Source organism: Cnephaeus nilssonii (assembly GCF_951640355.1).
Source record: "Cnephaeus nilssonii genome assembly, chromosome: 15".
Lineage (NCBI taxonomy): Eukaryota > Metazoa > Chordata > Mammalia > Chiroptera > Vespertilionidae > Cnephaeus > Cnephaeus nilssonii.
The window spans coordinates 62,638,645-62,664,439 of record NC_137086.1 but is presented as its reverse complement, the minus strand read 5'-3'; the positions used below and the strand labels follow the sequence as shown (position 1 = coordinate 62,664,439).

Sequence of the window (25,795 nt, the reverse complement as noted above, 5' to 3'; positions counted from 1 at the left end):
GTGAACATAGAGTCATATGAGGTTACTTAAATTTTCACCCTGTGTTTACCAAGCAAAAGTTTTCTGCTGTTATGGCAGATAGTCATTTAGCAGTTTCAAATCTCAGTGCTAAACTATGTCTAAATCTAATCTATTTTGCAAAGGTTGAGTAACAATTTACTGTGAGCAAGGCACATCGCAGGTAACAACAGATGGAAAGTTTAGTAAATTTCAGGTATCATTAATTTTTAAAGTACTGCTTTGGTGGTAGTCTTAATAGTAACATTAAAAAATCAGTCTTGATATGGTTTCTTCATTGAATTCTGTCTGTTTTTTCCCCCTAAACACTTATCTTCTACTTAAAAAGACAAAAGAGAAGCAACAATTATTTGCCAACTCTAGATTTAAAATAATGTGACTTTATATTTGTCTATCAGTTCTAAAGCCAGAGACTTAAAAAATATGTATAATTCTGGGTTAAACTCTGTATTTGTTAGATTTTTTTCTCAAGTGCTCAATTTCTTGGCAGCCTTCATATAAGTACTATCATATAGTATCAATTCCTTAATAGGACCAGAGCAATAATCACTAGTCCCCTTCACATGGGCCTCGTGGGCACGTCTGTGGGGCACATGCAATGATTCTGTTGATTCCTTTCTTCATCAATGTGTAGGAAAACCATGCCCAGAAAAAAAGTGCAAATTAAGCACTAAGAACATTTGTGCAAAGACAGGTAGTTAGACAACCATTTTGTGGAGATATGCAAAAATGAAATAATGGAGAATGCAAATGAGAAGGAAATTGCAATTGAGTAAGATTGGTTTAAAAAACTTGAGAACAGTTTCTCAACCTTGGCACTGTTTACATCTTGGGCTAGATAATTCTTTGTTGTGAGGACTGTCCTATGCATTGTAGTATATTTAAAGCATCCCTATAATGTCTGTCTCCCTACTAGATGCCAGTCCTGTCCATAATGATGACGACCAAATGTCTGGACATTGCTCAGTGTACCCTTTAGGGGCAGGAGTGCTCTCACTGAGAAACACTAGTTTGGGATGACATATAGTGCATAACCTACAACTAAACCTTCCTGAAAATTAAAGAACTTTGATTTTTGTACACACACGCACACGCACACGCACACGCACACATGCGCGTGCATGTTCATTCATTACTTTGTTTTTCTTCAATTTCTATTTTCTGTGACACCTTGATTTGATTTGTTAAAATTCTTATACTTTTTAGGAAAGTAATATCTGCATTTGGCCTAGGATTTCCATGCTGCTCTAAGAATAGTGGCACTTTACACTTTTTGAAAGCATTATTTTTTAAAAATGTGTGCTATTAGAAAAAATCTGTATTTTTCTGAAAAATCATTGATGAGCAACTTCATTGAACACAGTGTGTTCATTACTGATGTGTTTTATGATAACACAGTAAGTTGAGCATTAAGATAAATAAAATCCCACAGAGCTTAAATAACTCATCTAACCTTTCTCATGGTAGATTTTCTAAAGAAATCAGTTCTGGTTTGGTGGAAATAATATCACCTCCGGGAAGCTATTATCCTGACTTGACAAACTTAAAGACTACATTTGGAGACTCTAAAGAAAGAGTAAGGTGAGCCTGTGTTTCTTAGAACACTCACCCTTGTGAATGTAATGTATAATAAATGTAGTTCTTATTTATCAAAGCTTCACATATTTTAGGATTTAGCCAATTAATGAGAGCCAATGAATTTTGGAGTGTTTTATTGGAAATTCTATGGAGTTTCTGATGAGAGGTTGAATTTGGTAAACTTTATAATTTTTATAACTGCTGCTCTGATGTTATGAGTTTTCTTAAGAGCATATTATCTATGATAGAAATCTCAGATTTGAGATATCGATAGAAATCTCAGATTTGTATGCAGCATAAATGAGAGCTGACTCAATAAAGAGGCAAAAACAATAATACTGTTCTGCAAAATTATATTATTATAATGTAATTAGTCTATTGGGTTTGTCTCTGGCTCTCTAAAACTGAAGGACTTAACTTTCATTGTGTTATTAAAAACAAAGTAAGAGATATTGGTATTAGTTTTGGATTTTCTGTAACTAGAGAAAAGGAAAAACGGTATTTTGGGAAGAGATTTGTATAACTTGAGTTATTCATTTGTCCCAAAGACAGATATGTCCTCATAATTGATTAATTGTCTCTCAATAAATGTAATTTTATTTTTCAAAAATTAGGGTTGAATTTAGTAAAAAATTCTAGGTAGTCTTATTAGCTGTATTATGGAGAAGTTTGCTTAATATGATTCAAAGCTTTCATTTTACTGGTTGTTGTGTTTTTGGTTTTTTTTTAACCTGACTTTTAGAACCACTCTCTTATTTAAAATTAGTCAGTTTCTTTTGGCTACCAGGATTCACTGAAAGAACTTAATGCTGTAAATTTTAACAGGATGTTTTGGGTGTTATAAGCATTCAGTACATATTTATTAATTGTTACCTGCTTGAAGCACAGTCCTAGACCCCAGAGCAGTGTTCCCCAAAGTACAATTGTCGAAGCACCAGTTCCCAGAGACATTAAGATGTCACTGAAAAAAGGGCCAGTGGTCAAGGAAGTTTGGAAAATACTGGATTACAATTTTTTTTCAACAAATGTATTTACTGCTGGATGTTTCAGTGCCTCTATATGCATATTAATTTACCTCCCGAGGGGAAATACGTGTGCTTCCAAAACTTTCTTGGTATTAGACTTCATTTTTCCTTATGATATCTTGAGAATTAGTCTTTTGGGGAATACATTTTGACAATGGCTTCATTAGAGAAAAGTGAATTCTCTTTCACTCTCTCCTCTAAGTGCATATATTATGTATGTATGTGTATCTAGATATCTGTATGTCCATATGGACATACATTGTGTATACATCATGAATGTAAAATATATACATATTGTGTCTGTAATATATTACATATTATAGAATATTATAATGTCATATCATTATATATATCATAAAATGTAATACATTTAATCCTATTTTGCCTATTTTGAGTCTGATTCTTAACTTACTTTTGAAAATTGAAAATTTTTATTTCAGATGGAGAACAAAGCAAAACCTAGATTATTGTTTTCTAATGATGTATGCTCAGGAAAAGGGCATATATTACATTCAGGTAAGTGTGGTTATTTCTTTAATGTTTCTCATCTTTTAAAGAAAAATAACATCAAAGGTATATTTTCATTAAAATAGGGTGTGTTAAAAGCATAAGCCCTCTCAGATCTCTAAGATCATAACAATATATCGAGGGCAGAAGCATCTCTCATAGTCACTGAGAATGTGGGCTCTGAAGTTCCATTCTCTGGTTTTGCACAAACACTAGCTCTCCACTTAGTGGAATGGCAATGGGCAGGTCGCTCACCTCTTCTTTCCTTTTCTCCCATCCCTCCATCTCCTCTCTCATCCTCCCCCTCTTCTCTCATCCTCCCTCTCCTTTCTCATCCTCCCTTTTTCCACTGTTAAAAAGAACTAAGAATTAATTATATGGAAAATTTTAAAGAAGGATTTCCATGTCTTTTTTTTTTTAGTGGTGGTTCTATTAGTATAGTGGGTGTGTTTTTTTTTTTTTTTTGTATGCTACAGTATATTTACATTTAGGTAATAAAACTGACATTTTTAGTTTTATTAGCATGGCTAGAATAGTAAATCTATAGTGATACAGGTTTTAAGTTAGCCAGGTAGACAACATCTTACTAATCTAGGAAGCTCTTATTTCTTTCAAATTTCATTTTCCTCAGTGACTTAAGCTTAAGTTTCCCAATTCATTTCTTTCACCAAAGGTCATTATTCCTTGTTTGAAATGCAAATACCCCTGAGCCACTAAATTTGTCAGGGTTTTTTGTTCATTTTTTCAGTATGAAAAGTTTATTAGGTCCTGATGTTTTGATGAAAGTGTTAAGAAAAGGTATTCTGGTCCCTGAATCAGAAGGGAAATGGTGGGCAGCTCCTGGGAGTTGGGAGAGATGGGAAGGGACTTTGGGAGGAGAGGAAAGAAGGAAAAAGCCTGGCATCACATGGGAAGTTGGACTTAACTAAGGTCAGACTTTCTCTCCCTTGACATTATACCTTGGGCCAGCTGCATTCAAATGGGCATGACCCTTGCTGGCATAGCTTAGTGGTTAGAGTGTCGGCCTGTGCACTGGAGGGTCTGGGGTTCAACATTCCCAGTCAAGGGCATATACCTGGGTTGCAGGTTCGATTCTCCACCTCCAGCCATGGGTGTGTGGGAGGCAACCAATTGATGTTTCTCTCTCTCTCTCTCTCTCTCTCTTCCCCTTCCTCCTCCCTTCCACTCTCTCTAAAAATCAATGGGAAAAAATGTCCTCACCCCTCAGGTGAGGATAAAAAAAGACACCACAAGACAAATGGGCATGAACTCTTCCTTGGTTCACAGAAAGGGAGATGTAAATGATGGTAGGGTCAGAGCTTAACATATATCTATACACTTAAGTGGCCAGATTATTATGATCTCTGAACGCATAATAATCTGGCCACTCTGTACTTCTTTTGAGTACTTCATTTATTTGATATCAAAGATACTATCAGTCGTGCACCTGATCAGTTTTCCCTTTTGCACTGGCTGATAGAAAGCTTAGGGCAAATAGGTGGTTGATCTCCAGCAAAAGTCTAGAATACTTTTGGTACCCATTTGAGATACAAATACACTGAGTGGCCAGATTATAATATGGCCACTCAGTGTATATAAACCTAAGTGACTGTTATGACTGGACCGACCGGTTGACCAGTCGCTGTGACATGCACTGACCAGCAGGGAGCAGATTCTCAATGCAGGAGCTGCCCCCTGGTGGTCAGTGTGCTCCCATAGCCAACCTCCCGCGGTCCCTTCCCCTGATAGGCCTCAATTGCCAGCCAGGCTGAGGGACCCCACCCATGCACGAATTTGTGCACCAGGCCTCTAGTTGTATATAACAGTATACAACATTTGAGCATATAAAAGCCAATATCCTAAATTTAGAGAGTACATTTCCTTGAAATACCTTAGAGAAATCCTATCTAATAGACAAATATGCAAATTGACCAAACCTCTGACACACCCACAAGCCACGCCCACAAGCCACGCCCACCATTCAATCAGAGCGAGTGTGCAAATTAACCCAAACCAAGATGGCTACAGCCACAGAGAGCAAGGTTTCCTAGGTAACAGAGGAAGCCAAGCTTTCCGCCTGCCCTTGCCAAGCCTAAGCCTCCACTCAAGCTACAAAGTTTCAATTATAGAAGGTAAACAAATTCAAACAGAAATGGCGGCAGAATGGAGCTTGAGAGAGCAGGCCAGGGTTGCCGCCAGCAACAGGGGAAGCAAAGCTTTCCTCACACCCTGGCCGGGCCCAACCGCTTAAGGCAACAAAGTTTCAATTGTAACCCCAACAAAAATGGCTGCCGGCCTCGGAGGGAGCCCCAGGCTTGGCTCCGCTCCAGGCTACAAAGTTTCAATTGTAGAAGGAAAATAAATTCCAGAAACCAGGGCCTCCACTTGGGTTGCCAGGGGGCGTGGCCGGCCTGCAAACTACCACAGGCCCCTCGCTCAGGCTGCCCCACACCCCAAGGGAATCCCCACCTGATCCGGGACACCCTTCAGGGCAAACCAGCTGGCCCCCACCCCTGTACCAGGCCTCTATCCTATCTAATAAAAGAGTAATATGCAGATTGATCATCACTGCAACACACAATATAGCTGCCCCCATGTGGTCAAAGATCCTGCCCCCATGTGGACACAAGATGGCCAGCAGGAGAGGGCAGTTGGGAGGCACCTGGCCTGCAAAGGAGGGCAGTTGAGAAGGACCAGGCCTGCAAGGGAGGGCAGTTGGAGGTGATCAACCCTTCAGGAGAGGGCAGTTAGGGGTGACCAGGCCGGCAGAGGAGGGAAGTTGGGGGCAAACAGGCTGGCAGCAGAGTGGTTAGGGGGTGATCAGGCTGGCAGGCAGAAGCGGTTAGGGGCAATCGGGAAGGCAGGCAGGCAAGCAGTTGGGAGCCAGCAGTCCTGGATTGTGAGAGGGATGTCCGACTGCCCGTTTAAACGGGCAGTCGGACATCCCTCAAGGGGTCCCATATTGGAGAGGGTACAGGCTGGGCTGAGGGACAACCCCCCTCCGTGCACGAATTTCGTGCACCGGGCCTCTAGTCTTATTATAATTTCAAAATGTTTTATTTTAACATATCCCAAATATTACTGTAGTTGAACCTTGCTGTTTATTCTAGGGCCACTATATAAACACATTATGGTCAAGAACTTTTTAGAGAAAACTTAAAAGTATAGTTACTGTTTTTTTTTTAAATTTGCTTCCCAAGGAGAGAATTAATGCAACCTTAAAGATTTTTCGTGAAGTATAGGAAAAGTAAATGTTTAGGAAATTAAGGAAAGGTTGGAGTTTGGAAAGAGGATGATAAGGAGCACTTCCCCTAAACAGAGGCAATATGTAACAGCAGAGGTCAGTGTTTAGTAACAGCAGCAGCTATGAACCAGCATCTATTGCTTGCTTGCCATATGTCAGGCATTGCTCTTTCCAATTTATGCTTTACACATATAAATTCATTTAACACAACCCTTTTTCGTAAGAGCAGAATCATACTGTACGTATTGTTTTATAGCCTATTTGCTGTTACTTAATATATCATAGATGCCTTATGCCACTGATGTATTCCCAGGGTTTAGTGCAGTGTCTGGGACATAATAAAAGCTCAATAAATATTTGGTAAGTCAGTATCATATATTTCCAGATACTACTGTTACGTAGAGAGGAAGAAGAAATCTTAGAGGTTTTAAAGACATGAAAACTTTAAATCCTAAAATAAGTGAAAATTATTTATTTTTGGATAACTAGAAATGATAATGTGAAATTAAGAAAAGGAAAAGTTTTCTTAGGATATTAAAATTATCTTGTGACTTTAAAATTATATGAAAGAAGATTCTGAGGGGGGCGTCTTTGCATGCATCCATGATCGCTGATCTCTGTCAACGCCCTATTGAGCTGGCAGCAGTTCCGAGCATGGTTAGCGCGTGGTGTTGGCAGAACACCTGGGGTTACCTGGCACCTTGTGAGCTGCTACAGCTTCTTAAGCATTTTGGAGATATTTTTCAAAATGTAAAAAAGGAGCTTTTAGGAATCTACAGAAATGAGAAGTATGTAAGTAGAAGCATATCAGTACAGCATTGTTGGCACAGACAATGAGAAACAAGCTGTATGTCTGCCTGTGAGCCGGACAAGTTGAATGAATTGTTGTACAACTATAGCATGGAATATTACACATCTATTAAAAAGGATGATTTAAATATGTATTTATTAACCTGAAAGTTATTCATGTTATATGAAGAGAAGACGTATGGCCCCCTTTTTAACCCTTTGCACTCGCTTGCTTTTTTCTCGATTCCTTTATTCTAATGCTAACCGTGTCGAGTCACACTCGACATCCAAGTGCAAAAGGTTAAATAAAATCGTAGAGTTGGGTGGGAGCCTGGAGGAAGTGTACATGGGTCTTTATGTGCTGTATGTCCATACAGAAGGTGTTGAATTGATGCACAGCCAACTTTTAACATTGGCCACCCCAGCTATCAGGGTGGAGGGCAGAGAAGGGAAGCTACTAGATTTTTCTTTGACTCTCTCTTTGACTTGGTATGCATGTTACGTAAAAAGGAAAAATAAATTAAAGGCCTACAAAAATTATTTTCCTTTGAGAAGAAGAAAGGCAATGTGAAATCAGGTTGGGCAGTATAAAACAACCAAAAAGGAGTAATTCATGGAGTGGTAGTGTTATTTTGCAGAGTATGGGAATGGTTTAGTTGACTTGCTATGTGCATCTTCCCTTTTATTTTCCTTGTTTTCTTTTAATAAAATTTAGTTTTGTAATTTCATCATTTTTAACCATTGTTTACTTGACTTTCATGATAAAGCATGCTTGATTATTTTTCATAATAAAGAAGGTCCATCTTATCTAAATTTTTCCTCTCTTTCTTCAGCTTGAAGATGATATTATTGCCAAACCGAATTACTTTAACACTATCAAAAATTTTGCCCTTCAACTTTCTTCTGAGGAATGGATGATACTAGAGTTCTCCCAACTGGGCTTCATTGGTAAGAAAAGTGTTGGATTTATCTACTTTTCAGAAATAATTGTGAGTCTTGGGATATTGGATTCATTCTTTTTTTTTTTTTAAGTTGGCTTTATTCTTTGGAAATGTATTGCTTTTGAGGAAATTCAGCTTAGAGAAATAATGTAAGGCAACCCAAAATAGTATTTGGAGATTTCTAAGGTTGTAGTATTTACTCTAGAGTTCTACAAGGCAGCCCTCCATATGTCCACATGCAAAGCCAGCCATGGTCCTGGTGAGCATGTCTGAATTCTCTGACCCTCTTCTATAGCCCACTGCTTTTGCAAGATTGGCTTTTAAAAAATGTCAAGTTAACAGTTTTCTAATATGAATTCCTAGTATTTGATGTAGTACATGAAGTTCCTGTCCAGTAATTAATTTGTATTCATTTGTTTCTTTTATTGACTAGTCAGGATGCTCATTTAAAAAGTTTTTCACTAACATTCCTAAATTATCCAACTAAAGAGAATATGTTGAAAACCAAAGAATTGAAGGAAATTTACAGGTTTAAAAAAAATCCAGAGGATAACATTTCACTTCCTATAGTACTTTAAAACTTTAAATATTAGAGGCTGGGCCTTTGATCTTGCTGATCACTTATCTCAACTTTAATTTAAGTCAAAAAACATCTTTACTTGTGAAGATTTAAGTGAAGACAGAAGAACTAGGAGTCCTTGTTTTTTGCATTTATTATTTAAAAAATTTGTTTTTACCTAACCCTCTTAAATTCCTCTTTTTTTTTTTTTAATGGGAAGAATCTTATTAAGGCATGAAGGAAAAAATCTCTGACTTGCTTCTTGAATCCTTTGAACCAGTAGTTGTATGATAGATTTTGTAATAAAGAAAATCAGGAATTCACTACTTCCATTGATATCCAGATGATAGCTCCTGTTGACCCAAAGCAAGTTTGTTGTTGTGATAAGACAAGTGGGGACGTTATTCATAAGGACTCATAGCTGAAAGAGCACCAGGGTTTAGTTTACTTGTTGTATAGGCTTCCCTGACGTAGCCGTATGGATGCTTGGTTTCTTTATTACAGTGTTGACTGGAATATCTTTTCAGGTAAAATGTTTCAAGCGCCAGACCTCACTCTGATTGTGGAATTCATCTTCATGTTCTATAAGGAGAAGCCCATTGATTGGCTCTTGGACCACATTCTCTGGGTGAAAGTCTGCAACCCTGAAAAAGATGCAGTAAGTTAATTTCTTAGGAGGTGGAAGAAGCTTCTTTTCTATAGTTCATGAAAGTGACTTTGAGGGAGCTAGATTTTATGAGTGAACAGTTAAATAGGTGTTTCCACTTAACATTTTGAGTGCTTGCTTGCTTTCTTGAACTGACAAAAGTTTCAGTAGTAGAGTGACTTCTAAATAGCAGCGGGGAAATCCAATGAATAAGTAAAGCCCACCTTTCAGTTCTGATCAGCGTCTCTCGTGTCTTTAGTCTTTGCTATCTCATTGCTGTTGGCTGCAGGTGTGAGTCATATCTGTCCTCCGTGGGCTATTTCAATTTTCTTCAGATTCTCTGTCAGCTTTCTTTTTTCAAATACTTTGGGGACAATATCAGACCCCTACACACCCAGAAATAAGGAATAACATAGAAGTGATATTTTACACCAAAATAACGGCAAGTCACAAAAGCACCTTTCCGTTTATTACTTGGAAGAAACCAGTGTTCACACTGACATGCTGACCTTTTTGGTGGTGATAAGTGAACGATGACGTTTGCTTTGATCATTCAAACATCAAGTTACTTTCTTAGAAATCGTATCGCAAAAATTAATTTGATGTTTTTCCTGTCCAATTTGAATTGTACCTCTGAAAAAGCAAATTTTTATTATTTGGTGTAAGCATAAAATATGGGTGTACACATTCTTAAAAATGAATAAGTAAATTGTGACATGTAGTAACACGAACTATTTATTAAAAGCATATATTATATGGTTGACTTAATATTCATTCTAATAAATAGACATTTAATTTGATTTTATGACCTTATATTCCCTAGAATAGTTTTATCATGCTACCTTCCAATTTACTTTTAGGACATTATCTTCTGTAGCTATCACTGCATTCATTCCATGATGTAAGGCCTTCCTTGTGTTTTCTTTGTGAATTACAGGAATTTTTATTATAGGATAAAAAAGTTAACGTCATCTTTACACTCCTAAAATATGCTTGCATTTATTTGGTCCTGTGCAGTTTAATCTAATGTATGGCTAGGTTCTAAAATGAGCCCTGGAGGTTAAAATTTCTGATAGTAAAAATTAAAACTACAAAAACCTTTAAATCACCGGTGCATTTAAGTCCACAGCCCTTTGGCCAGTTGTATCTATTCTCTCACTCCTTGGCCACATTTCTCTGTGGTCCGGACTTCTTCAGTTGCTTCCACTGGACGTCAGAGACCCTGCCACACAGACTTGCTGGTATCTGGAATGGTGTCTTTGGCGTGGTCTGGGAAAGCCTTCAGAGCAACCGCACATTTTCCCAAAGGCTTACTGACGGCTCTGACTTTTCCGGCCCACATGTGTCCATTGGCTGTTGCGTGGTTGGCTCAGCCTCAGGCCCTGTTGGTTCTCTACTCCCTTTGTTCTTCCCCTTCCCTCTCTCTCCTTCCACTTGAGTAGTTGAATTTGTGTGAGTAAAATACACTCCTTTACTTCTGTTCTAGTATTAGGAATAATGTTCACCTCTTGTTTAAATTCAGTAAGCCAGTCAATGTGGAAAGGTTGGTGATTTTTGAAATATATTTGGTGTTACAATTCACACCTCTTACTCATAATGCAATTTATGATGGAATTTTTTTGTGTGTATAACAGATGTGAGGAACAGTGGTTTCCCCCCAAAATCAGGCCTTTCAATACCCAGCAAATTATTGGAGGTCTTTCAAAGTGGAAATATTTTATTTTTTAAATATATTTTATTGCTCTTTTTTTTAAAGAGGAAGGGAGAGGGATAGAGAGTTAGAAACATCGATGAGAGAGAAACATTGATCAGCTGCCTCCTGCACAACTCCTACTGGGGATGTGCCCACAACCGGAATCGAACCTGGGACCTTTCAGTCCGCAGGCCGACATTCTATCCACTGAGCCAAACCGGTTAGGGCATGGAAATATTTTATAAATGTCTTTTTTAATACGTTCTTGACCTAAAATTTATTTTTAAAAAAAAGTCATGGAAAATGAAGAGTTGATGAAAGCATGACCAGCTAGCTGTGGCTCCAAACTAACAGCCATCGAGAGCCCTGCTGGCATTGAGTGTCTCACACTCTGATCAGTTTGACATCGGGCTGCATCTGAAGTCTAAGCTCCGAGGCACTTTGAGTTGAAACATAGATTCCTTAACTGTGCTGAGACAGATGTATCAGTGTCACTTTTCATACCGTTTACTTGCTTATAGTCAAGTTATTGCCTTACATTTTCAAATTGCTTTCATGCAACCAAATGTCCCTTTAATTAGTTGCAAAAACTTAATTATATTACCTTTTTGTATATTTTGTCTCTTTGACCCAAACCTCTAGTTTATAGTTTGTGCATTTTAATATTTTTGCTTTTTAGAACTTTATTAATAATCCAGATTTGTCATTTATTATGTCTTTTTTTTTAAATCTTTATTGTTGAGATTATTGGTACGCTTGTCCCAGAGGCTCCTTGCACTAGCTTCATATTTTTGTATTCTTTTTTCTTTTTGCTCTTCTGGTTGGGTGTTTTTCGCTTCCTCATATTTCAAATCATTGACTTGATTCTTGGAATCCTCTAGTCCATTGTTGAATCTCTGTATATTATTCTTTATTTCAGTCATTGTATGCTTAATTTCTGACTGGTCCTTTTCCATTTTTTTTTTGGCATTCTCACTAACATCCTTGAAAGTCTCACTAAGTTCCTTGGAGGATTCTAGAAGATTCTTGAGTAACCTTATAACTGTGGTTTTGAACTCTATATCCAGTAGTTTGCTTTCTTCTATTCTTTCACTTGTGACATGTTTCTTTGTCTCTGCATTTTGGCTGCTTCCCTGTGTTTGTTTCTATATAGTGGGTAGAGCTGCTATGTCTCCTTGAGTTGATAGAGTGGCCTTGTGTAGTAGGTGTCCTATAGGGCCCAGTGGCTCAGCCTCCCTAATTACCTGAGGTGGACACTCTTGGTGCACCCCTTTGTGGGCTGTGTGCACAGTCTTGTTGTAGTTGAGCCTTGATTGCTGGGAGGAATTGACCTCCAGGCCAATTGGCTGTGGGGACCAGCTGTGGCTACAGTGGGAGAGCTGCTGTGCAGGAGACACCCTTATGGGGCAGGACTTGCTTCAGTGGGGCTTTGGTGCTCACTAAGTCTGCCCCTTGAGTGTGTTGCTTATGGGTGTGAAGAGTTGTAATCTGGATGGTCTCACACTGACCACTGGGTACACTGGCTCTTGGGTCTCTAAGGAGGTGCAAAGTCAGCCACTGCCTGGGGCCACCCAACAGGAGCTACAGAGAGATCTGCAGATTCCTCCTCTTTCTATCGGGTTTGGAAGTGTCCATGCAAGGCCAACCTGTGAAGCAAGGCAGGCTGGTGCTGGTGTGGGCCTTGGGCATTTTATTGATAGATTTTGGGCTCCCTGACCCAGCTGCAGCTTGTTTGACAGGTTTTAGGTGGAGAAAGGACAGGCCATTCATATGTAAAAGCCACTGCACACAGCTTGGATGGGGTTGTAAATTGGGTGGGGCGGGGTCTCAGGGAATCTCCAGGGCAGAGCAAACAGAAATGGCTGCCAGTCAGCCCTGCACCAGGGAGGTCCCAGCACAGGAACAGTGACTGCTGTGAGCACCTCCATCTGGAAGAAAGCCACCCCCAAGTTCCTGCCCCGATGCCAGACAGTCCAGTTTCTCCCCATATGTGTCTGTATCCCCCAGAGCCTCACCCAGCACTGGAGCTCAGAGCAAGCGGGAGCCTGTAAATTCAGTTGTGGTGCCGGCCTTGTAAGAGGAGCAGCTGGGTCTCCAGCAGCCTGTGTGTCACTCAGCCCAATCCGCACTGGTTTGTACAGTCCGTAGTGCTTACGGCCCTGGGGACTTCTTTCCCCAGCTCTGGGACCCTGGGCTGGGGGTCTGGTGTGGGGCTGGGACTCCTTGTTCCTCCAGGTGGCCTCCACAGAGGCAGTCGCCCTCCTGATTAAAAAAGCGGCACATTCAGGTGCTGGACCAATCTGTTCTGCACCTCCACACCTCCTACCAGTCTCTCTGCGCTTTCTTCTTTACCGCTCTAATTGTAGTACTTCCACTAGGCCGGCTTTCCCGTGGTTCTGGATGATAGTTCTGTATTTTAGTTGTAATTTTGATGTGGTTGTGGGAGGCAGCAAGTACAGGCGTTGACCTATGCCGCCATCTAGGTTCCTCTCTTTCTGCATTGTAATATTAAAAGTCAAGTCTATATTGACATAGTGTGAGAAATGATTGAAATTAAATCCTTAACTCTTCCCTTAGATGTGCTTATTTTAAATTTCTGCATCTTGTCTGTTTATCAAGTAGGCCGTGATTCTATTAAAGCCTCAATGAGAAACCTAAAAAATGTGATTTATAATTATGAGATGGAGTTGGATTTTCTTTTCAATATTTTCCTAAAGCACTCCTCAGTTTTCAGATGAGGACAAGATTTCACTTTATAATGTAACACTAACGTGATTTTTTCCCCTAATATTTAGAAACATTGTGATCGACAGAAAGCAAATCTACGAATTCGTTTCAGACCTTCCCTCTTTCAGCATGTTGGTCTGCATTCTTCACTAACAGGAAAACTTCAGAAACTTACGGTTGGTGATTTCATTTGATTTTTCTCATGAACGTACGATTTGTTATTCAGTGCATTATCATTGTTCTTCCTCTTAAGTATAAGCTATGGGTTGTTTTAATTGCATATATGTTTTTCCTCCTAGGATAAAGATTACATGAAACCATTACTTCTTAAAATCCATGTAAACCCACCTGCAGAAGTATCTACTTCTCTGAAGGTCTACCAAGGACACACGCTGGAGAAAACATACATGGGGGAGGATTTCTTCTGGGCTATAACTCCGACAGCAGGAGACTACATCTTGTTTAAGTTTGATAAGCCAGTCAATGTGGAAAGGTTGGTGATGATTAAAACGTGTTTGGTCTCACAGTTCAAACGTCTTTTACAAGGTGATTTGTGATGGAAGTGTTTTGTGTATAACAGATGTGAGGAGACAGTGGGTCCCAAATATTGGGTTATAAAATACATTTCTCACAAGTTGGTAATAAAATGGGTTTGTTGTTTTCAGATATAATAGCAGCATTTAGCATATTTGATAAATTCTGTTGGTATTTCTGAACATGTATTTAGTATAGCTTTTTCATACTTTTATGTAGCACTGTGCTGCAAAATCTCAAATTTGTTTTCATGTCCTTATCCTGGAATATCTCCTAAGATTTGAGTTGGTTACGCAGCAAATTGGTTGAAATGACAAGTTTAACAAACTATGCCTATTTCTAATCAATGGCTTTGCAAATGCTGGATTCCTTTTAGTATATCATGGAGGAATTCACAACCCCTTTATGTGTTCCAACATTATGTCCATTGTACAAAGTTTAGGGCTCTCTCTCCCGGTTTCTTATTTAGCAGTCATGAGTCCTTCAGACTTCGCTCAGTTTTGGTTGTGTTGCCCAGACTGTCTGTAGCTTTACTTACGTGTGACCCCCAGAAGAGAATATAATTCTTTAGTCTCTGGTTTGTTATGTTAGGCGTTCTTATGAGAGGTCCATTTGGTTTTTAGAATATGCCAAAAGTCATTTGGAATAATTCTGTTTAAGGTTAAAACAATGCATAGCTATAATGTAATGTCTTAAATTTTCTTTTCTTGCTCTAAACTGATTCTAAAGAGGAATTTACGTGTGAAAATGTTTTAAGCAATGGAAATATCACTGGGAAAATACAAAAAATACTTTAAAATTATACTTTGCACTTACATGAGTGTGTAATATTTGTTGTTATTTAATGCTCATTTCTACTGTATAGTGGCAATCTGCACTGTCGTTTCCACATTTAAAGAGTCATCACAGAATTAGAAACAATAATTTTCTTTCACCTTCTTGATAAACAAGAATGACCTCAAGCCATGTCTATTGGTTTATTTTTAGCAAATGAAAATAATTCCGTTGAAGAGCTGCCTGAAAACTCCTATATTGGAGATAAAATTTCTTAACAAAAACATTTACAGTTAACCTCGGTGAAGTAGTATTTACATGCTCCTACTGAGGATGCTTTTCTAGTAGAAACTCATGTATGACTTTTCTGTCTTAGGACAGAATAAAAAGCAAAGACTTTCATTTTCACAATAACGTATGCTACCAGGGGAAAAATGTAGAAGTTGTGTTTATCAATGCCGACATGAAGTATTAGGAAAAATGTTTTCTAGCTGTATAGCATGATATGTGTTCATTGTACAAAACTGTAAATGTATGAAGAATAAGGGAAAAATCAGAACCCAAGGACACCATGTGACCATATTGGCACTTTTTTGTTTCTTGATAATTCTGTATACTTCATACTTGGAGGTCATGATGTATATGCAATTTTATACCTTATATTTTCAATTATACTCTCATATATGATTCATAGGCATTTTAATGGCTGCATAATACTCCATTGCATGGCTCAATCATCATTTACTTATTCTAATGTTAAACTCTTTTTAGGTGGTATTGAGTTTTTCACGATAGATAATTGCATAGCGAATGCCTCTGAGTCAGTCTGCCTAAACTCCAGATTATATCCATGGGCTCTATTTTTTATTTTTAGATTTTTTTAAATTGGTTTTTAGAAAGAGAGGAAGAGAGAGGGAGAGAGAGAAACATTGATGTAAGAGCTGAACATCAATTGGCCGCCTCCTGCATGCCGGAGCCCACAACCTGGGCATGTGCTCTGACTGGGAATGGAACCGGCGACCCTTCCGTGCATAGGATGTTGTCCAATTAACTGAGCCACACCAACTACTGCTGGGCTCTTTTTTTTTTTTTTTTTTAGTGGCTTCCCGCCCATATTTTTGCATCTATAGCTGAGATATTGAATGACCCATTATTATATGAAACAACATCCCACAGCAAAGATGTCTTAAAAAGAAGTGTCTCAGCAAAAATGCTGGAAGTAATTTTTGGTGTAGCTTAGAAGAAGCTTCTTATTTGGGTCCCCTGACCCATGTAACATTTGAAAATCAATACCTTAACATAGGTGATCTCTGCCCACAAATATCATACTGTATGTCAGAACCATGTTGTAACTATTATTTGCTGAATATTCTTAATATGTAAAATACTTTTTGTCAGTTCTTGTAAACTTCTTGGTACAGTCATGTGTGGGCGGGAATATCTGCACTGTATGTATAGATAAAACTCAGGCTCGATTCCCGTCAAGAGCACAGATCTCGGTTGCAGGCTCGATCCCCCGGCTCTGGTTGGGGTGCATGCAGGAGGCAACCAATCGATTTGTCACTCTCACGTCGATGTTTCTCTCTCTCTCTGTCTCTCCCCTTCCGTCCACTCTCTCAAAAAATCAGTGGGGAAAGAAATATCCTTGGGTGAGGATTAACAGGAACAAAACCAAAAAAACAACAAAAAAACTAAGATGCAGAAAGCTAATGCAACCTGCTAAGGTGAAAATTCTAGTAAATGAGACACCAGGACTTGGGTGCAGTTTGTTTGACTATTAAGCTGACATTTTTAACCACTTAACTTAAACTTAAGTTTTAGGTTAGATTTGTATGCCCCATGTGGTTTCCACCCTCCTCCACATACTTACCCCACACACTAGTTTCCAGAGCATCAGACCCAGAGAGTGTCTGACTTATCATCTATCATGTAATTAGTCATTGTTCAAATATTTGTTAACACTGACAAATGGAATTATTCAGTTATTTGTTGTTTTTTTAAAATATATTTTATTGATTTTTTACAGAGAGGAAGAGAGAGGCATAGAGAGTTAGAAACATCGATGAGAGAGAAACATCGATCAGCTGCCTCCTGCATACCCCCTACTGGGGATGTGCCCGCAACCAATGTACATGCCCTTGACCGGAATCGAACCTGGGATCCTTGAGTCCGCAGGACAACGCTCTATCTACTGAGCCAAACCGGTTTCGGCAAGAATTATTCAGTTATTTGGAATTGGTTACTTTATTTTTACTCTACTAATACTGAAATAATTTGAATTGGATAAAACTGGTCTTTGAGTCCTGGCTGGGTTTCTCAGTGGTTAGAGTGACGTCCCAATGTGCCAAGGTTGCAGGTTCCATTCCCAGTCAGGGCACATACCAGAATCAACCAATGAATGCATAAATAAGTGGAACAACAAATGGATGTCTCTTCCCCCCCGCCCCCTCAAAACCCCAGGAAACTAGTCTTTGAACTTGCCACAACTCGTGGCTGTCCTAGTGAAAATTTCCTGATAAAAGACACAGTATTATGATGCAACTTTGATTATTCTGTCCAGAGGTTTATATAATTAAAGCAGTATAAACAGTTATATAAAACTGTCGTCACTTTTTAATCTGTTAAGTACATTAAGCAGCACACATGTGCCTTATGACAGAAGGAATTAACATACACCTAAGGCTGCACTCCAATTTCTAAGTTCCCTACAACTACTCAGAACATAACGTGCAGTGACCACAAGTTCTCATGCTGCCAGCTCGTGCAGAAAGCTTCCTCTGAGGGAAGGCCGCCTTCCTGAATCTCTGAAGTCTTGTCTGACTTGCATTTTTACTTTTATTTTTGTATTTCCAGTTATTTGTTCCATAGTGGTAACCAAGAACATCCAGGAGATATTCTGCTAAACACTTCTGTGGAAGTTTTGCCTTTTAAGGTAGGACTACTTTTTCCCCTTAATTTTCCTTAAGAGCTAACACCAATAGACTTCGCTTGAGGCTGTTCTTGTTTATGAGATTAAAGTTAGTTATCATTATTGCAGAACCTCAGTGGTGAGTAATATTAATTTTAAAAAAATATATAGAACACCTAGTATATTGTCCCGTTTGCCTTATTTATAGAAGGAGCCTTATTTTGTTTCCCATTGGAAAGTACTTGGAAGTCTGTACATGAAAATAAACAAATCGTTCTTTTACTTTAATATTTACCTACTGCTTCTATCGATCCCCCAATACCACGTGGTTTTAATGCTTGTTGATTACTATAGAAAGTTAACATACTGGTCTTAAATTTCTTTAATGCTTAAATTTCTTTCAGGTTAACACACAGTTCTTGTGCATATTTTTAATAGAAAATAGTGTTCTATTAAATTGATTTGGAATTTAAAATTATTTGAAATTTAAGTTTCCTAATCACTGGTGTATTATATACAGATTCAAGAAGATGGTTAGAAAAAGGTTTATTGATAAACCTTTAAAGGTTCAAGACTGAAATGGCACTTTCTATTTTTAGAGATAGCTGTGCCACAAATGCTGCTGTTACATTTATTAAGATATAGTAATAACTTAGCTTTGTTTTAAATAGAAGAAATTATTCATAAAATAATGCTTTTGTTCTATTTTAGAGTGAAGGTTTGGAAATAAGCAAAGAAACCAAAGACAAACGATTAGAAGATGGCTATTTCAGAATAGGTAATACCTACTTTAAACTTGTAAAAAATTGTCCTTTATTTTGAACTTACTCCTAAAGTAAATTTTTAAAAATCCTCACCTGAGAATCTATTTATTTATTTATTTTTTTCGAGAGAGGAAGGGAGGGAGAGAAACATCGATGTGAGAGAGAATTATTGATCGATTGCCTCCTGTACCTGACTTGTCTGGGAATTGAACCCACAACGTAGGTAGGTGCCCTGACTAGGAATCGAACCTACAACACTTTGATGTATAGGACGATGCTCCAACTAACTGAGCTACCCTGTCAGAGCTCCGAAAGTAATTTTAAATGCTTTCAAATGTTTAACAGCTTTAGGATTACAGTTACCAATCCACTCCAAGTTTTATTTGTTCTTGAGTTTTAGTATCTTGACCCAACTAGGATTTGAGATCAAAGGTTCATTTACTGGTCCCTCCACCTGCCGTTTCATTGTTGACATTCACTGGCAGATACTCTGCCTCGGCTGCCTTCTGCAGGCTCGCTGCGTGAGCATCTCTCTCTCCTGGTCTCGGCGACACCACGTGCCAGAATCTGTGCCTTTCGCCCTGACCCCATCTTGGGCTTTAGATCTGTGTTGATACCCACTGACCTAGCCACCTGCTCGGAGCATCTGTAACGCGGACTTTGCTGGTCACCACGCCTTCTGTTGTCACCGTTCCCGCGGTGCCTGAGCCTAACCTGGGAGACGGCCTGAGTGCCACGCCCCTCCCTGCCGTCAGTGTGGACGCGTCCACGTGGACGCGCTCCGGTTCTGGGCCCTGCGGCGGAGCCGGCTCCTTTTGGCCTCTCACAGTTACGTTTTAAATCCGACATTGTAATGATGTTACCTTCCCAGGGGCAGACTGCTTGTTCCCACCTGCCTTCACAACTTGTTCCTCTCCTCTTACTCTTTCTGTCTCCAGTCCCAAGACTTACTCCTCTCGTGTCCCAGGCTCTTCTGTGCGGCCATGTCTCTGGCTTTTTTGTCCTTGTTGTTGACATTATTACTGATCTCCCCCATTTCCCCACCTCCACCCAGCCCCCACTCCCCCCGCCGCTGGGCTGCACCACTGGCTGTGCATGTATGTCCTTTGGCTTCATCTCTGGCTATAGTTCCTCCTGAAATGGTCAGTTGATATTTCTCCTTCTAGTGAATGCTTTCTCATCGCTTATTAACCAGTTTAGTTGCCTCTCTTCTCACCACACGTGTACCTGTGCTGTGTAAGCGCCCAGGTCTGTGCGCTCACCATGGGAAGGGAGGGGCGCTCTCTCTCACATAGGGCCCGTCACCTGATAGATACCACTCAGCGGACGGATGGCTGTATCTTTTCTTTCACTTAAATGAACGCTTTCTCAGTGGTGGGCAAAGAGAGTGCTGGCGGCTTGGTGTTGGGCCCACAGGACAGAGGGACACACTTTCGCTCTCGGGCAGTAAGGGCGGTGGTGCTCAGGGTGTCTCCCAAGGCGCGGCTCCGGCAGGCAGGTGAATGTGGCCACAGAAGCCTGTGGCCCCTGCCTCTCCGGAGCAGCTTTACATTTGGTGACTGTCACGCGGTTTTTGCTGCAAGGCTTGTGCGCTATGATTGATTTCTATGCAGTTTGGGTGTATAGGTGAGTTTATTTTCATATGGGGTTATATCTTAGCACACCTCTAGAAAAACACATAAAATTACAGAGTATACAAGATATTTATTAACCCTCTTACCTGCCAGCTATTTAATCTCAAGAATGTTGTGATCTGGATTAGGAAAGTAGCAGAGGAAATAGATACATATATATTAAGTGTCTCTGCAGTAATTTGAAAATAAAGCCATCTCAAACATCAACTCATCCGTATTTAGCACCAGAAGAGAACTTAGGAATCATCAAACCGAAGGCACGTGTCAGCACGCATCCGGAGCACAGGGCTTCCGCTCCGTAAGCCTGCGTCAGTGCGTCGGCGTGTGGAGGCCCTCGCTTCCTTCTCCCTTGTGGAACCACCACAACTGGTGAAAATTATTTTGAACAAAATACAGCAAGCGGAGAAACATTCACTCATGAAAACCTGAATCTCAGTAAGAACGTTAGGAGTCCGAGGCATTGGAGTCCTCCCCCGCCCGTGACCCACACGCCCCAGTCAGAGCGGGCAGCTCTGCTCCCTGCGGTGCAGCCGGGAACACTGGCCTCCTGCCTCCAGCTCCCCCTCTGGGGTGGGCATCTCACAGGAAGGGCAGGCGCCAGCTTCTGTCCTTCGCCAGCCCTCTCTCGTAGGGCAGAAGCTCTTCCAGGCACAGCAGGGCGAGATTTGCCCCCATTGCCCCCACCCCAGCTCACTTGCCCAGCGCACTGAGCGGTAAGCCAGGGAAATGAAGGCCACTCAGAGAGCAGGCTGTCACTCCGGGGCAGGAGGCTGCCGCCCCTGCACAGGTCCTGGGCAGTGGGACGGGCTTTCTCCAGGGAGAGGCGGACAGCCCTGAAGCTCTCTCCCAAGGGCACTGACGTGTTTGAAGCAGATGGGGAAGCTCAGGCGTGCTAGAAAGGGCACTGTGGGTGCGACTGGGATTCGGTGGAAAGCAGTCGGGAGGAGGCTGGTAGCTACATTCTGGCTCAGCTGTAGCCTGTCCAGAAGTTTGACAGAGAGAAGCAGGGAAGGAGCTGGCTAGTAAGAGCCTTGGGTGGACGAAGCCACAAAGACTGGCCCACAAAGGGGACGCGTTTTATTGGATCAGACTGCAGGCATGTCGGAAACAGAACTGGTGGGTGACGGCGGCGGGACAGCTCGGGAAGGAATGCAGACTGATTAGCAGGGGAGGGCAGGCGGCCTTTCCCAGAAGCAGGGGAGGAATGGACCGCTGGCAGGTGGCAGGAGGAGGTCCGTAAAGGACATGACCTTGGGAGTCCCTCCCAGTGCCAGGGTTTTAGGATTCTAGTCACTCTTCAGTAACTTCCTCTTTCTTTTCTGTCTTTTAACACCCACTGGACCATTGGGTTAAAATTATACATGCATATGGTACCAATTACAAATTTAAAAGGTAAACTTAAGTCTCGTTCCCTCTTCTGTCCCCAGTGTTTCCCAGAGGCAATTCCTATAATGGTTTGTCCTATTCATAAATTAAAATATGTGAGCATATTCTTGAAAAACAGTCAACCTTATATTGCATCTTGTTTTTTCATTGGACAGAATATATGTGCATATGGAAGATGAACATTTTTTAAGTTGTAAATATTTCAGATGTACAAAAAGATGCAAATATAATATAATGAATATCTGTGTATCTAGCCTAAGATTTTTCCAATTCAGTTGTTCTTTCCTAATACCTTCTTTTCCCCTCTACCCAAGGGTAGCTGCTTTACTACATTTTGTGGCTGCTATTTCCATGTGCACTTTACTGCATATGTATAATATATCCCCAAACAATGCACAGTGTTTTTAAATTTGACAGAGGTTACATCATTCTGTAGTCCATAACTGTTTTCTCTCACCAGGTAAGTTACCCATGTGGATGTGTGTATCTGTGCCTCATTCATTTTCATTGCTGTATAGAATCTCCTGTTTATCATAAAGTTTGTTTCCATCTTTTTGTCATAAACAATGCTGATTTGAACACTTATGCACATGTATGAGAGTTTCTCTATGATATATACGTAGGGATGGCAGTAAGTCTTCAACTGCTTTATCTTCATTCTTCATTCTTTTAATTGGCTGCCTAGTATTCCTTCATATTAGCATATCATAATTTATTTAGCCAGTCTAGTGTTGATTACCTAGATTGTTTGCAATTTTTGCACATGTGAGAATGTATCTGCAGAGTAAAATTGCTGGGCGAAAGTGTTTTAATGAGGCCAGTTATATCATTTGGTAATTATTTTTCTACTTAAATGAGCTCATTGGGTGACAATATCAGATATCACATTAGTTAAAATGTTCTAAGTTTCACAGTATTTTTCAGCCCTGAATTCTGCCTAACTTACTACTCAGTAATACTTTCTTGTATTCCCTATCCCAGTCCAGCCCCAAGTATGGACATACTTTTATAAGATAAATGTGTTAATTTTTAATAAAACCATTAATCTGGAAGTATATAAGCTTAGTATTTCTTATACAAATGAACACAAGCCTTGTCTGGTATGACTTTCAGTTTGATTATATCTTGTCTTACTAGGAGCCGATTGTAAGTCTCTAGAGTAGATGCAAAATTAACACCACAGGGTTCAGCACACTCAGCCAGGGGTCAGATCTGGCCCTCTCGCCTGTATTTGAATGGAACATGAGCTAAGCATGTTTTTAAAATTCTTTTTTATTTTCATTTTTAAATGGTTAAAAAAATAAAAAGAATATCATTGACATGTAAAACTTACAGAAGTTCGCATTCCAGTCCCTAAATGAGGTCGGTTGGAACAGCCATGCTCATTGTGTTTGTCCTTGTGTAGCCTGTGCTCTTAGGCTCAGCAGCAGGGACGAGAGAACTGCGCGGGGCCGAGGCTGCTGTCGGCGCCGCGATGGCGGCCTGACACACTGCCGTGGCAATGACGCGTTTCTACTGACAGTGCTGCGAGTGCCACACACATCGCTGTGATGTGACATTGAAAATAGCTACCAGCGCTTACCCACCGTGGCAGAGCAAAGGACGACTGAATGCTTTTTAACAGCGTGGGATGTGGATTATTTCACCAAGTTAGGTGGCAGTGTGGTTATGATGTAGTGACACAGTAGCTATGTTAAAGAATACATCTCCATACCAAGCCCTCACGACAATATCCCCAGCTCACAGGAAAGCAATGACCAGAAAAATTAGAAAACAAAATGGAATATTTCATCACAGCAGAATTTCTTCCCCAAAATAAAAAATTCAGATGAGGCTGTATCCGAAGTAAATTTCAGAGTGGTTCCTGTGTTAGGCAAGCAAGTAAAACACATTTACCAACTGTGAGTTACTTAAATCACACTTAATCACACTTGATTCACTCTCATGGACTTCGCCATCATCAGTTCCATGTATTTTTGTCAGAAACAGGAACCGAGCATCCCATGCCCTACCACACAGCAGTCGGGGGCATGGCAGTGATTATATACAATCTTGAGCTCAGGATCAAGGTTTTTCCATGAGAGAGCTGCCTCCACCACTGTTACCTCTTTGAAAGTTAATTTTTGCTGCAGGTTTGATATTTCTTAATGAATCCAGCCTTCAACTGCAAGACAAACCAGTGCTTATATGCAAGTATATTGTAGTCAGGTCACTGATGACAACATTATTTGAAGTACAGGTAATAAGCTACTTGAGGAGCTTCCATAAGTCACTTTCATGAAAGTAATGATTATCATAAGGCAAATAGAAAAGAAGAATATAGTAGAATTCCATACATACTTTCCAAGTGATGACTGTGCTCCATTAAAATCATGTGCTTGTGGATTAATGTCAGTATTTGGCTGTTGTAAAAGGAAATATTCAGGATGAAATATGCAAAATTTTTCTGATCCATATTAACATATGACCACTTGCAATTGATTTTTAATGATAAGGAATACTGACTTTGAATTCTAGTTCATTGAAATGTTATCACCCAAAAACAAATTATATTCTCCTTAGTACACCTGTATTAGAAAATGGTTCTCCATTGTTGTTATATCTAATTTCATCAATACACATTTGTGGGTATTTGTGTTCTTTCCATATACGTACCTACATGGGATCCTCAGTCTCCCTCTTCCCATATTGACTGCCTGCCTTTATAGAAAGTTTGCCAATCCCTGGCTTAGAGAAATGTGGCTCAGAACAAACCATTTCCTGCCACTTTTTCAATAGCATTTTTTGGCTTTGTTTTAAAAAGAATATTATTTCTCACGGCAAGAAAAATTGAGTACAAATGACTTTTTATAGACTTTCTTGGTCCTTATCCTTATGGGAGAGCTTTTCCAGCTTATCATCTATAATGGTTTTATATTGTAATTTCTAGAGAAGGTATTACTTCTCAATTCCTTTTAGATGTGACCTTGGGAAGAATACACATAGATTGAGACCCTGCTCAAGGCCAGCCATTGTATGGATGTCTATTTGAAGCATTGACATTTGTTGTTAGTGCCTTAACTCTCAAAGTGGCTAGACGGAGGGATGGTAGTCTATTTTGGTAAGGTTTGAGTAAGTCACATTTTGCTAAAAACCTGTGTGTTAAAACACTGTTGATGCCAAAATATATTCTTGTTTTGTTTTTAATTTACAATAAGAAAAAATGTAGCTCTGCCTCTTGAGATGGATTGCTTCTACGTCTGAAAAATTTTGAAGTTGAATAAAAATAGGAAGAAGGAAAAAACGCACCCATGCCCTGTGTGGAGACTTCCACCAGAAGTCTTTTGGTGTTGTCTTTTCCTGCTTCACATCAGTGAGGTTTGATGAGTGCCTGTTCCCGCCTACCCAACAAGTGTTGGTTTTTATTTTGAAGGGAAATTTGAGAACGGTGTTGCAGAAGGGATGGTGGATCCCAACCTAAACCCCATTGCAGCCTTTCGACTTTCAGTTATTCAGAATTCTGCTGTTTGGGCCATTCTCAATGAGGTAAGACAGTATACATCAGTGAAATAGCTTACCCTACATTTTCTTTTAACATTTTGATTTCATATTTAAGGCCTTTTTGGAAATGAAAATTAATTGCCTCATCATACTCTTCACAATTTTGTATTTCAGATTCATATTAAAAAAGTCACCAACTGAGCATCTCCTAAGAGACCAATACGTTTTTTTCTGTACGTTTGTTGATTAAAGATAGTGAACCATGTACTTTTTTTTACTTGAACACTACCTCTTGTGAATCTACTGTAGATGCTTGTCATTTCCACTTGGAAAGTGACTCTTCCACGGATAATATATTCATTCAAACCTAAGCTGTCCTCCAATTTTAACTTGACTCAAACATTTTCCAGTTACGACAGCCTGTTAATATGACTTGTACTACTTAGGTATTATACTAATACATAAGAGTTGTACATATTGTTACATTCCTTAAATTTGAGAAAAAATGTTAAATACATTTTATGAAGGGGGTACTTTTGAAATTCATTTATTTTACTATTATAGACCCTCTTTTATAGATTATCAGGG

At 39.7% G+C, this 25,795-nt stretch overlaps 1 protein-coding gene across 2 annotated transcripts in view; it reads left to right on the top strand.

The window, feature by feature from the left end:
* Window positions 1-25,472, top strand: part of MGAT4A (alpha-1,3-mannosyl-glycoprotein 4-beta-N-acetylglucosaminyltransferase A) — an 82,232-nt gene extending 56,760 nt beyond the window's left edge. For both annotated transcript variants that reach the window (XM_079792059.1, XM_079792058.1), the window contains exons 7-16: window positions 1,486-1,599; window positions 3,062-3,137; window positions 7,995-8,109; window positions 9,189-9,319; window positions 13,796-13,903; window positions 14,027-14,220; window positions 17,889-17,967; window positions 18,655-18,721; window positions 25,140-25,252; window positions 25,382-25,472. In XM_079792059.1, the coding sequence (XP_079648185.1) occupies window positions 1,486-1,599; window positions 3,062-3,137; window positions 7,995-8,109; window positions 9,189-9,319; window positions 13,796-13,903; window positions 14,027-14,220; window positions 17,889-17,967; window positions 18,655-18,721; window positions 25,140-25,252; window positions 25,382-25,408 (1,024 nt within the window). In that variant the 3' untranslated portion in view covers window positions 25,409-25,472. The remainder of the gene's footprint in view (window positions 1-1,485; window positions 1,600-3,061; window positions 3,138-7,994; window positions 8,110-9,188; window positions 9,320-13,795; window positions 13,904-14,026; window positions 14,221-17,888; window positions 17,968-18,654; window positions 18,722-25,139; window positions 25,253-25,381) is intronic.
* Window positions 25,473-25,795: the final 323 nt, after the last annotated feature.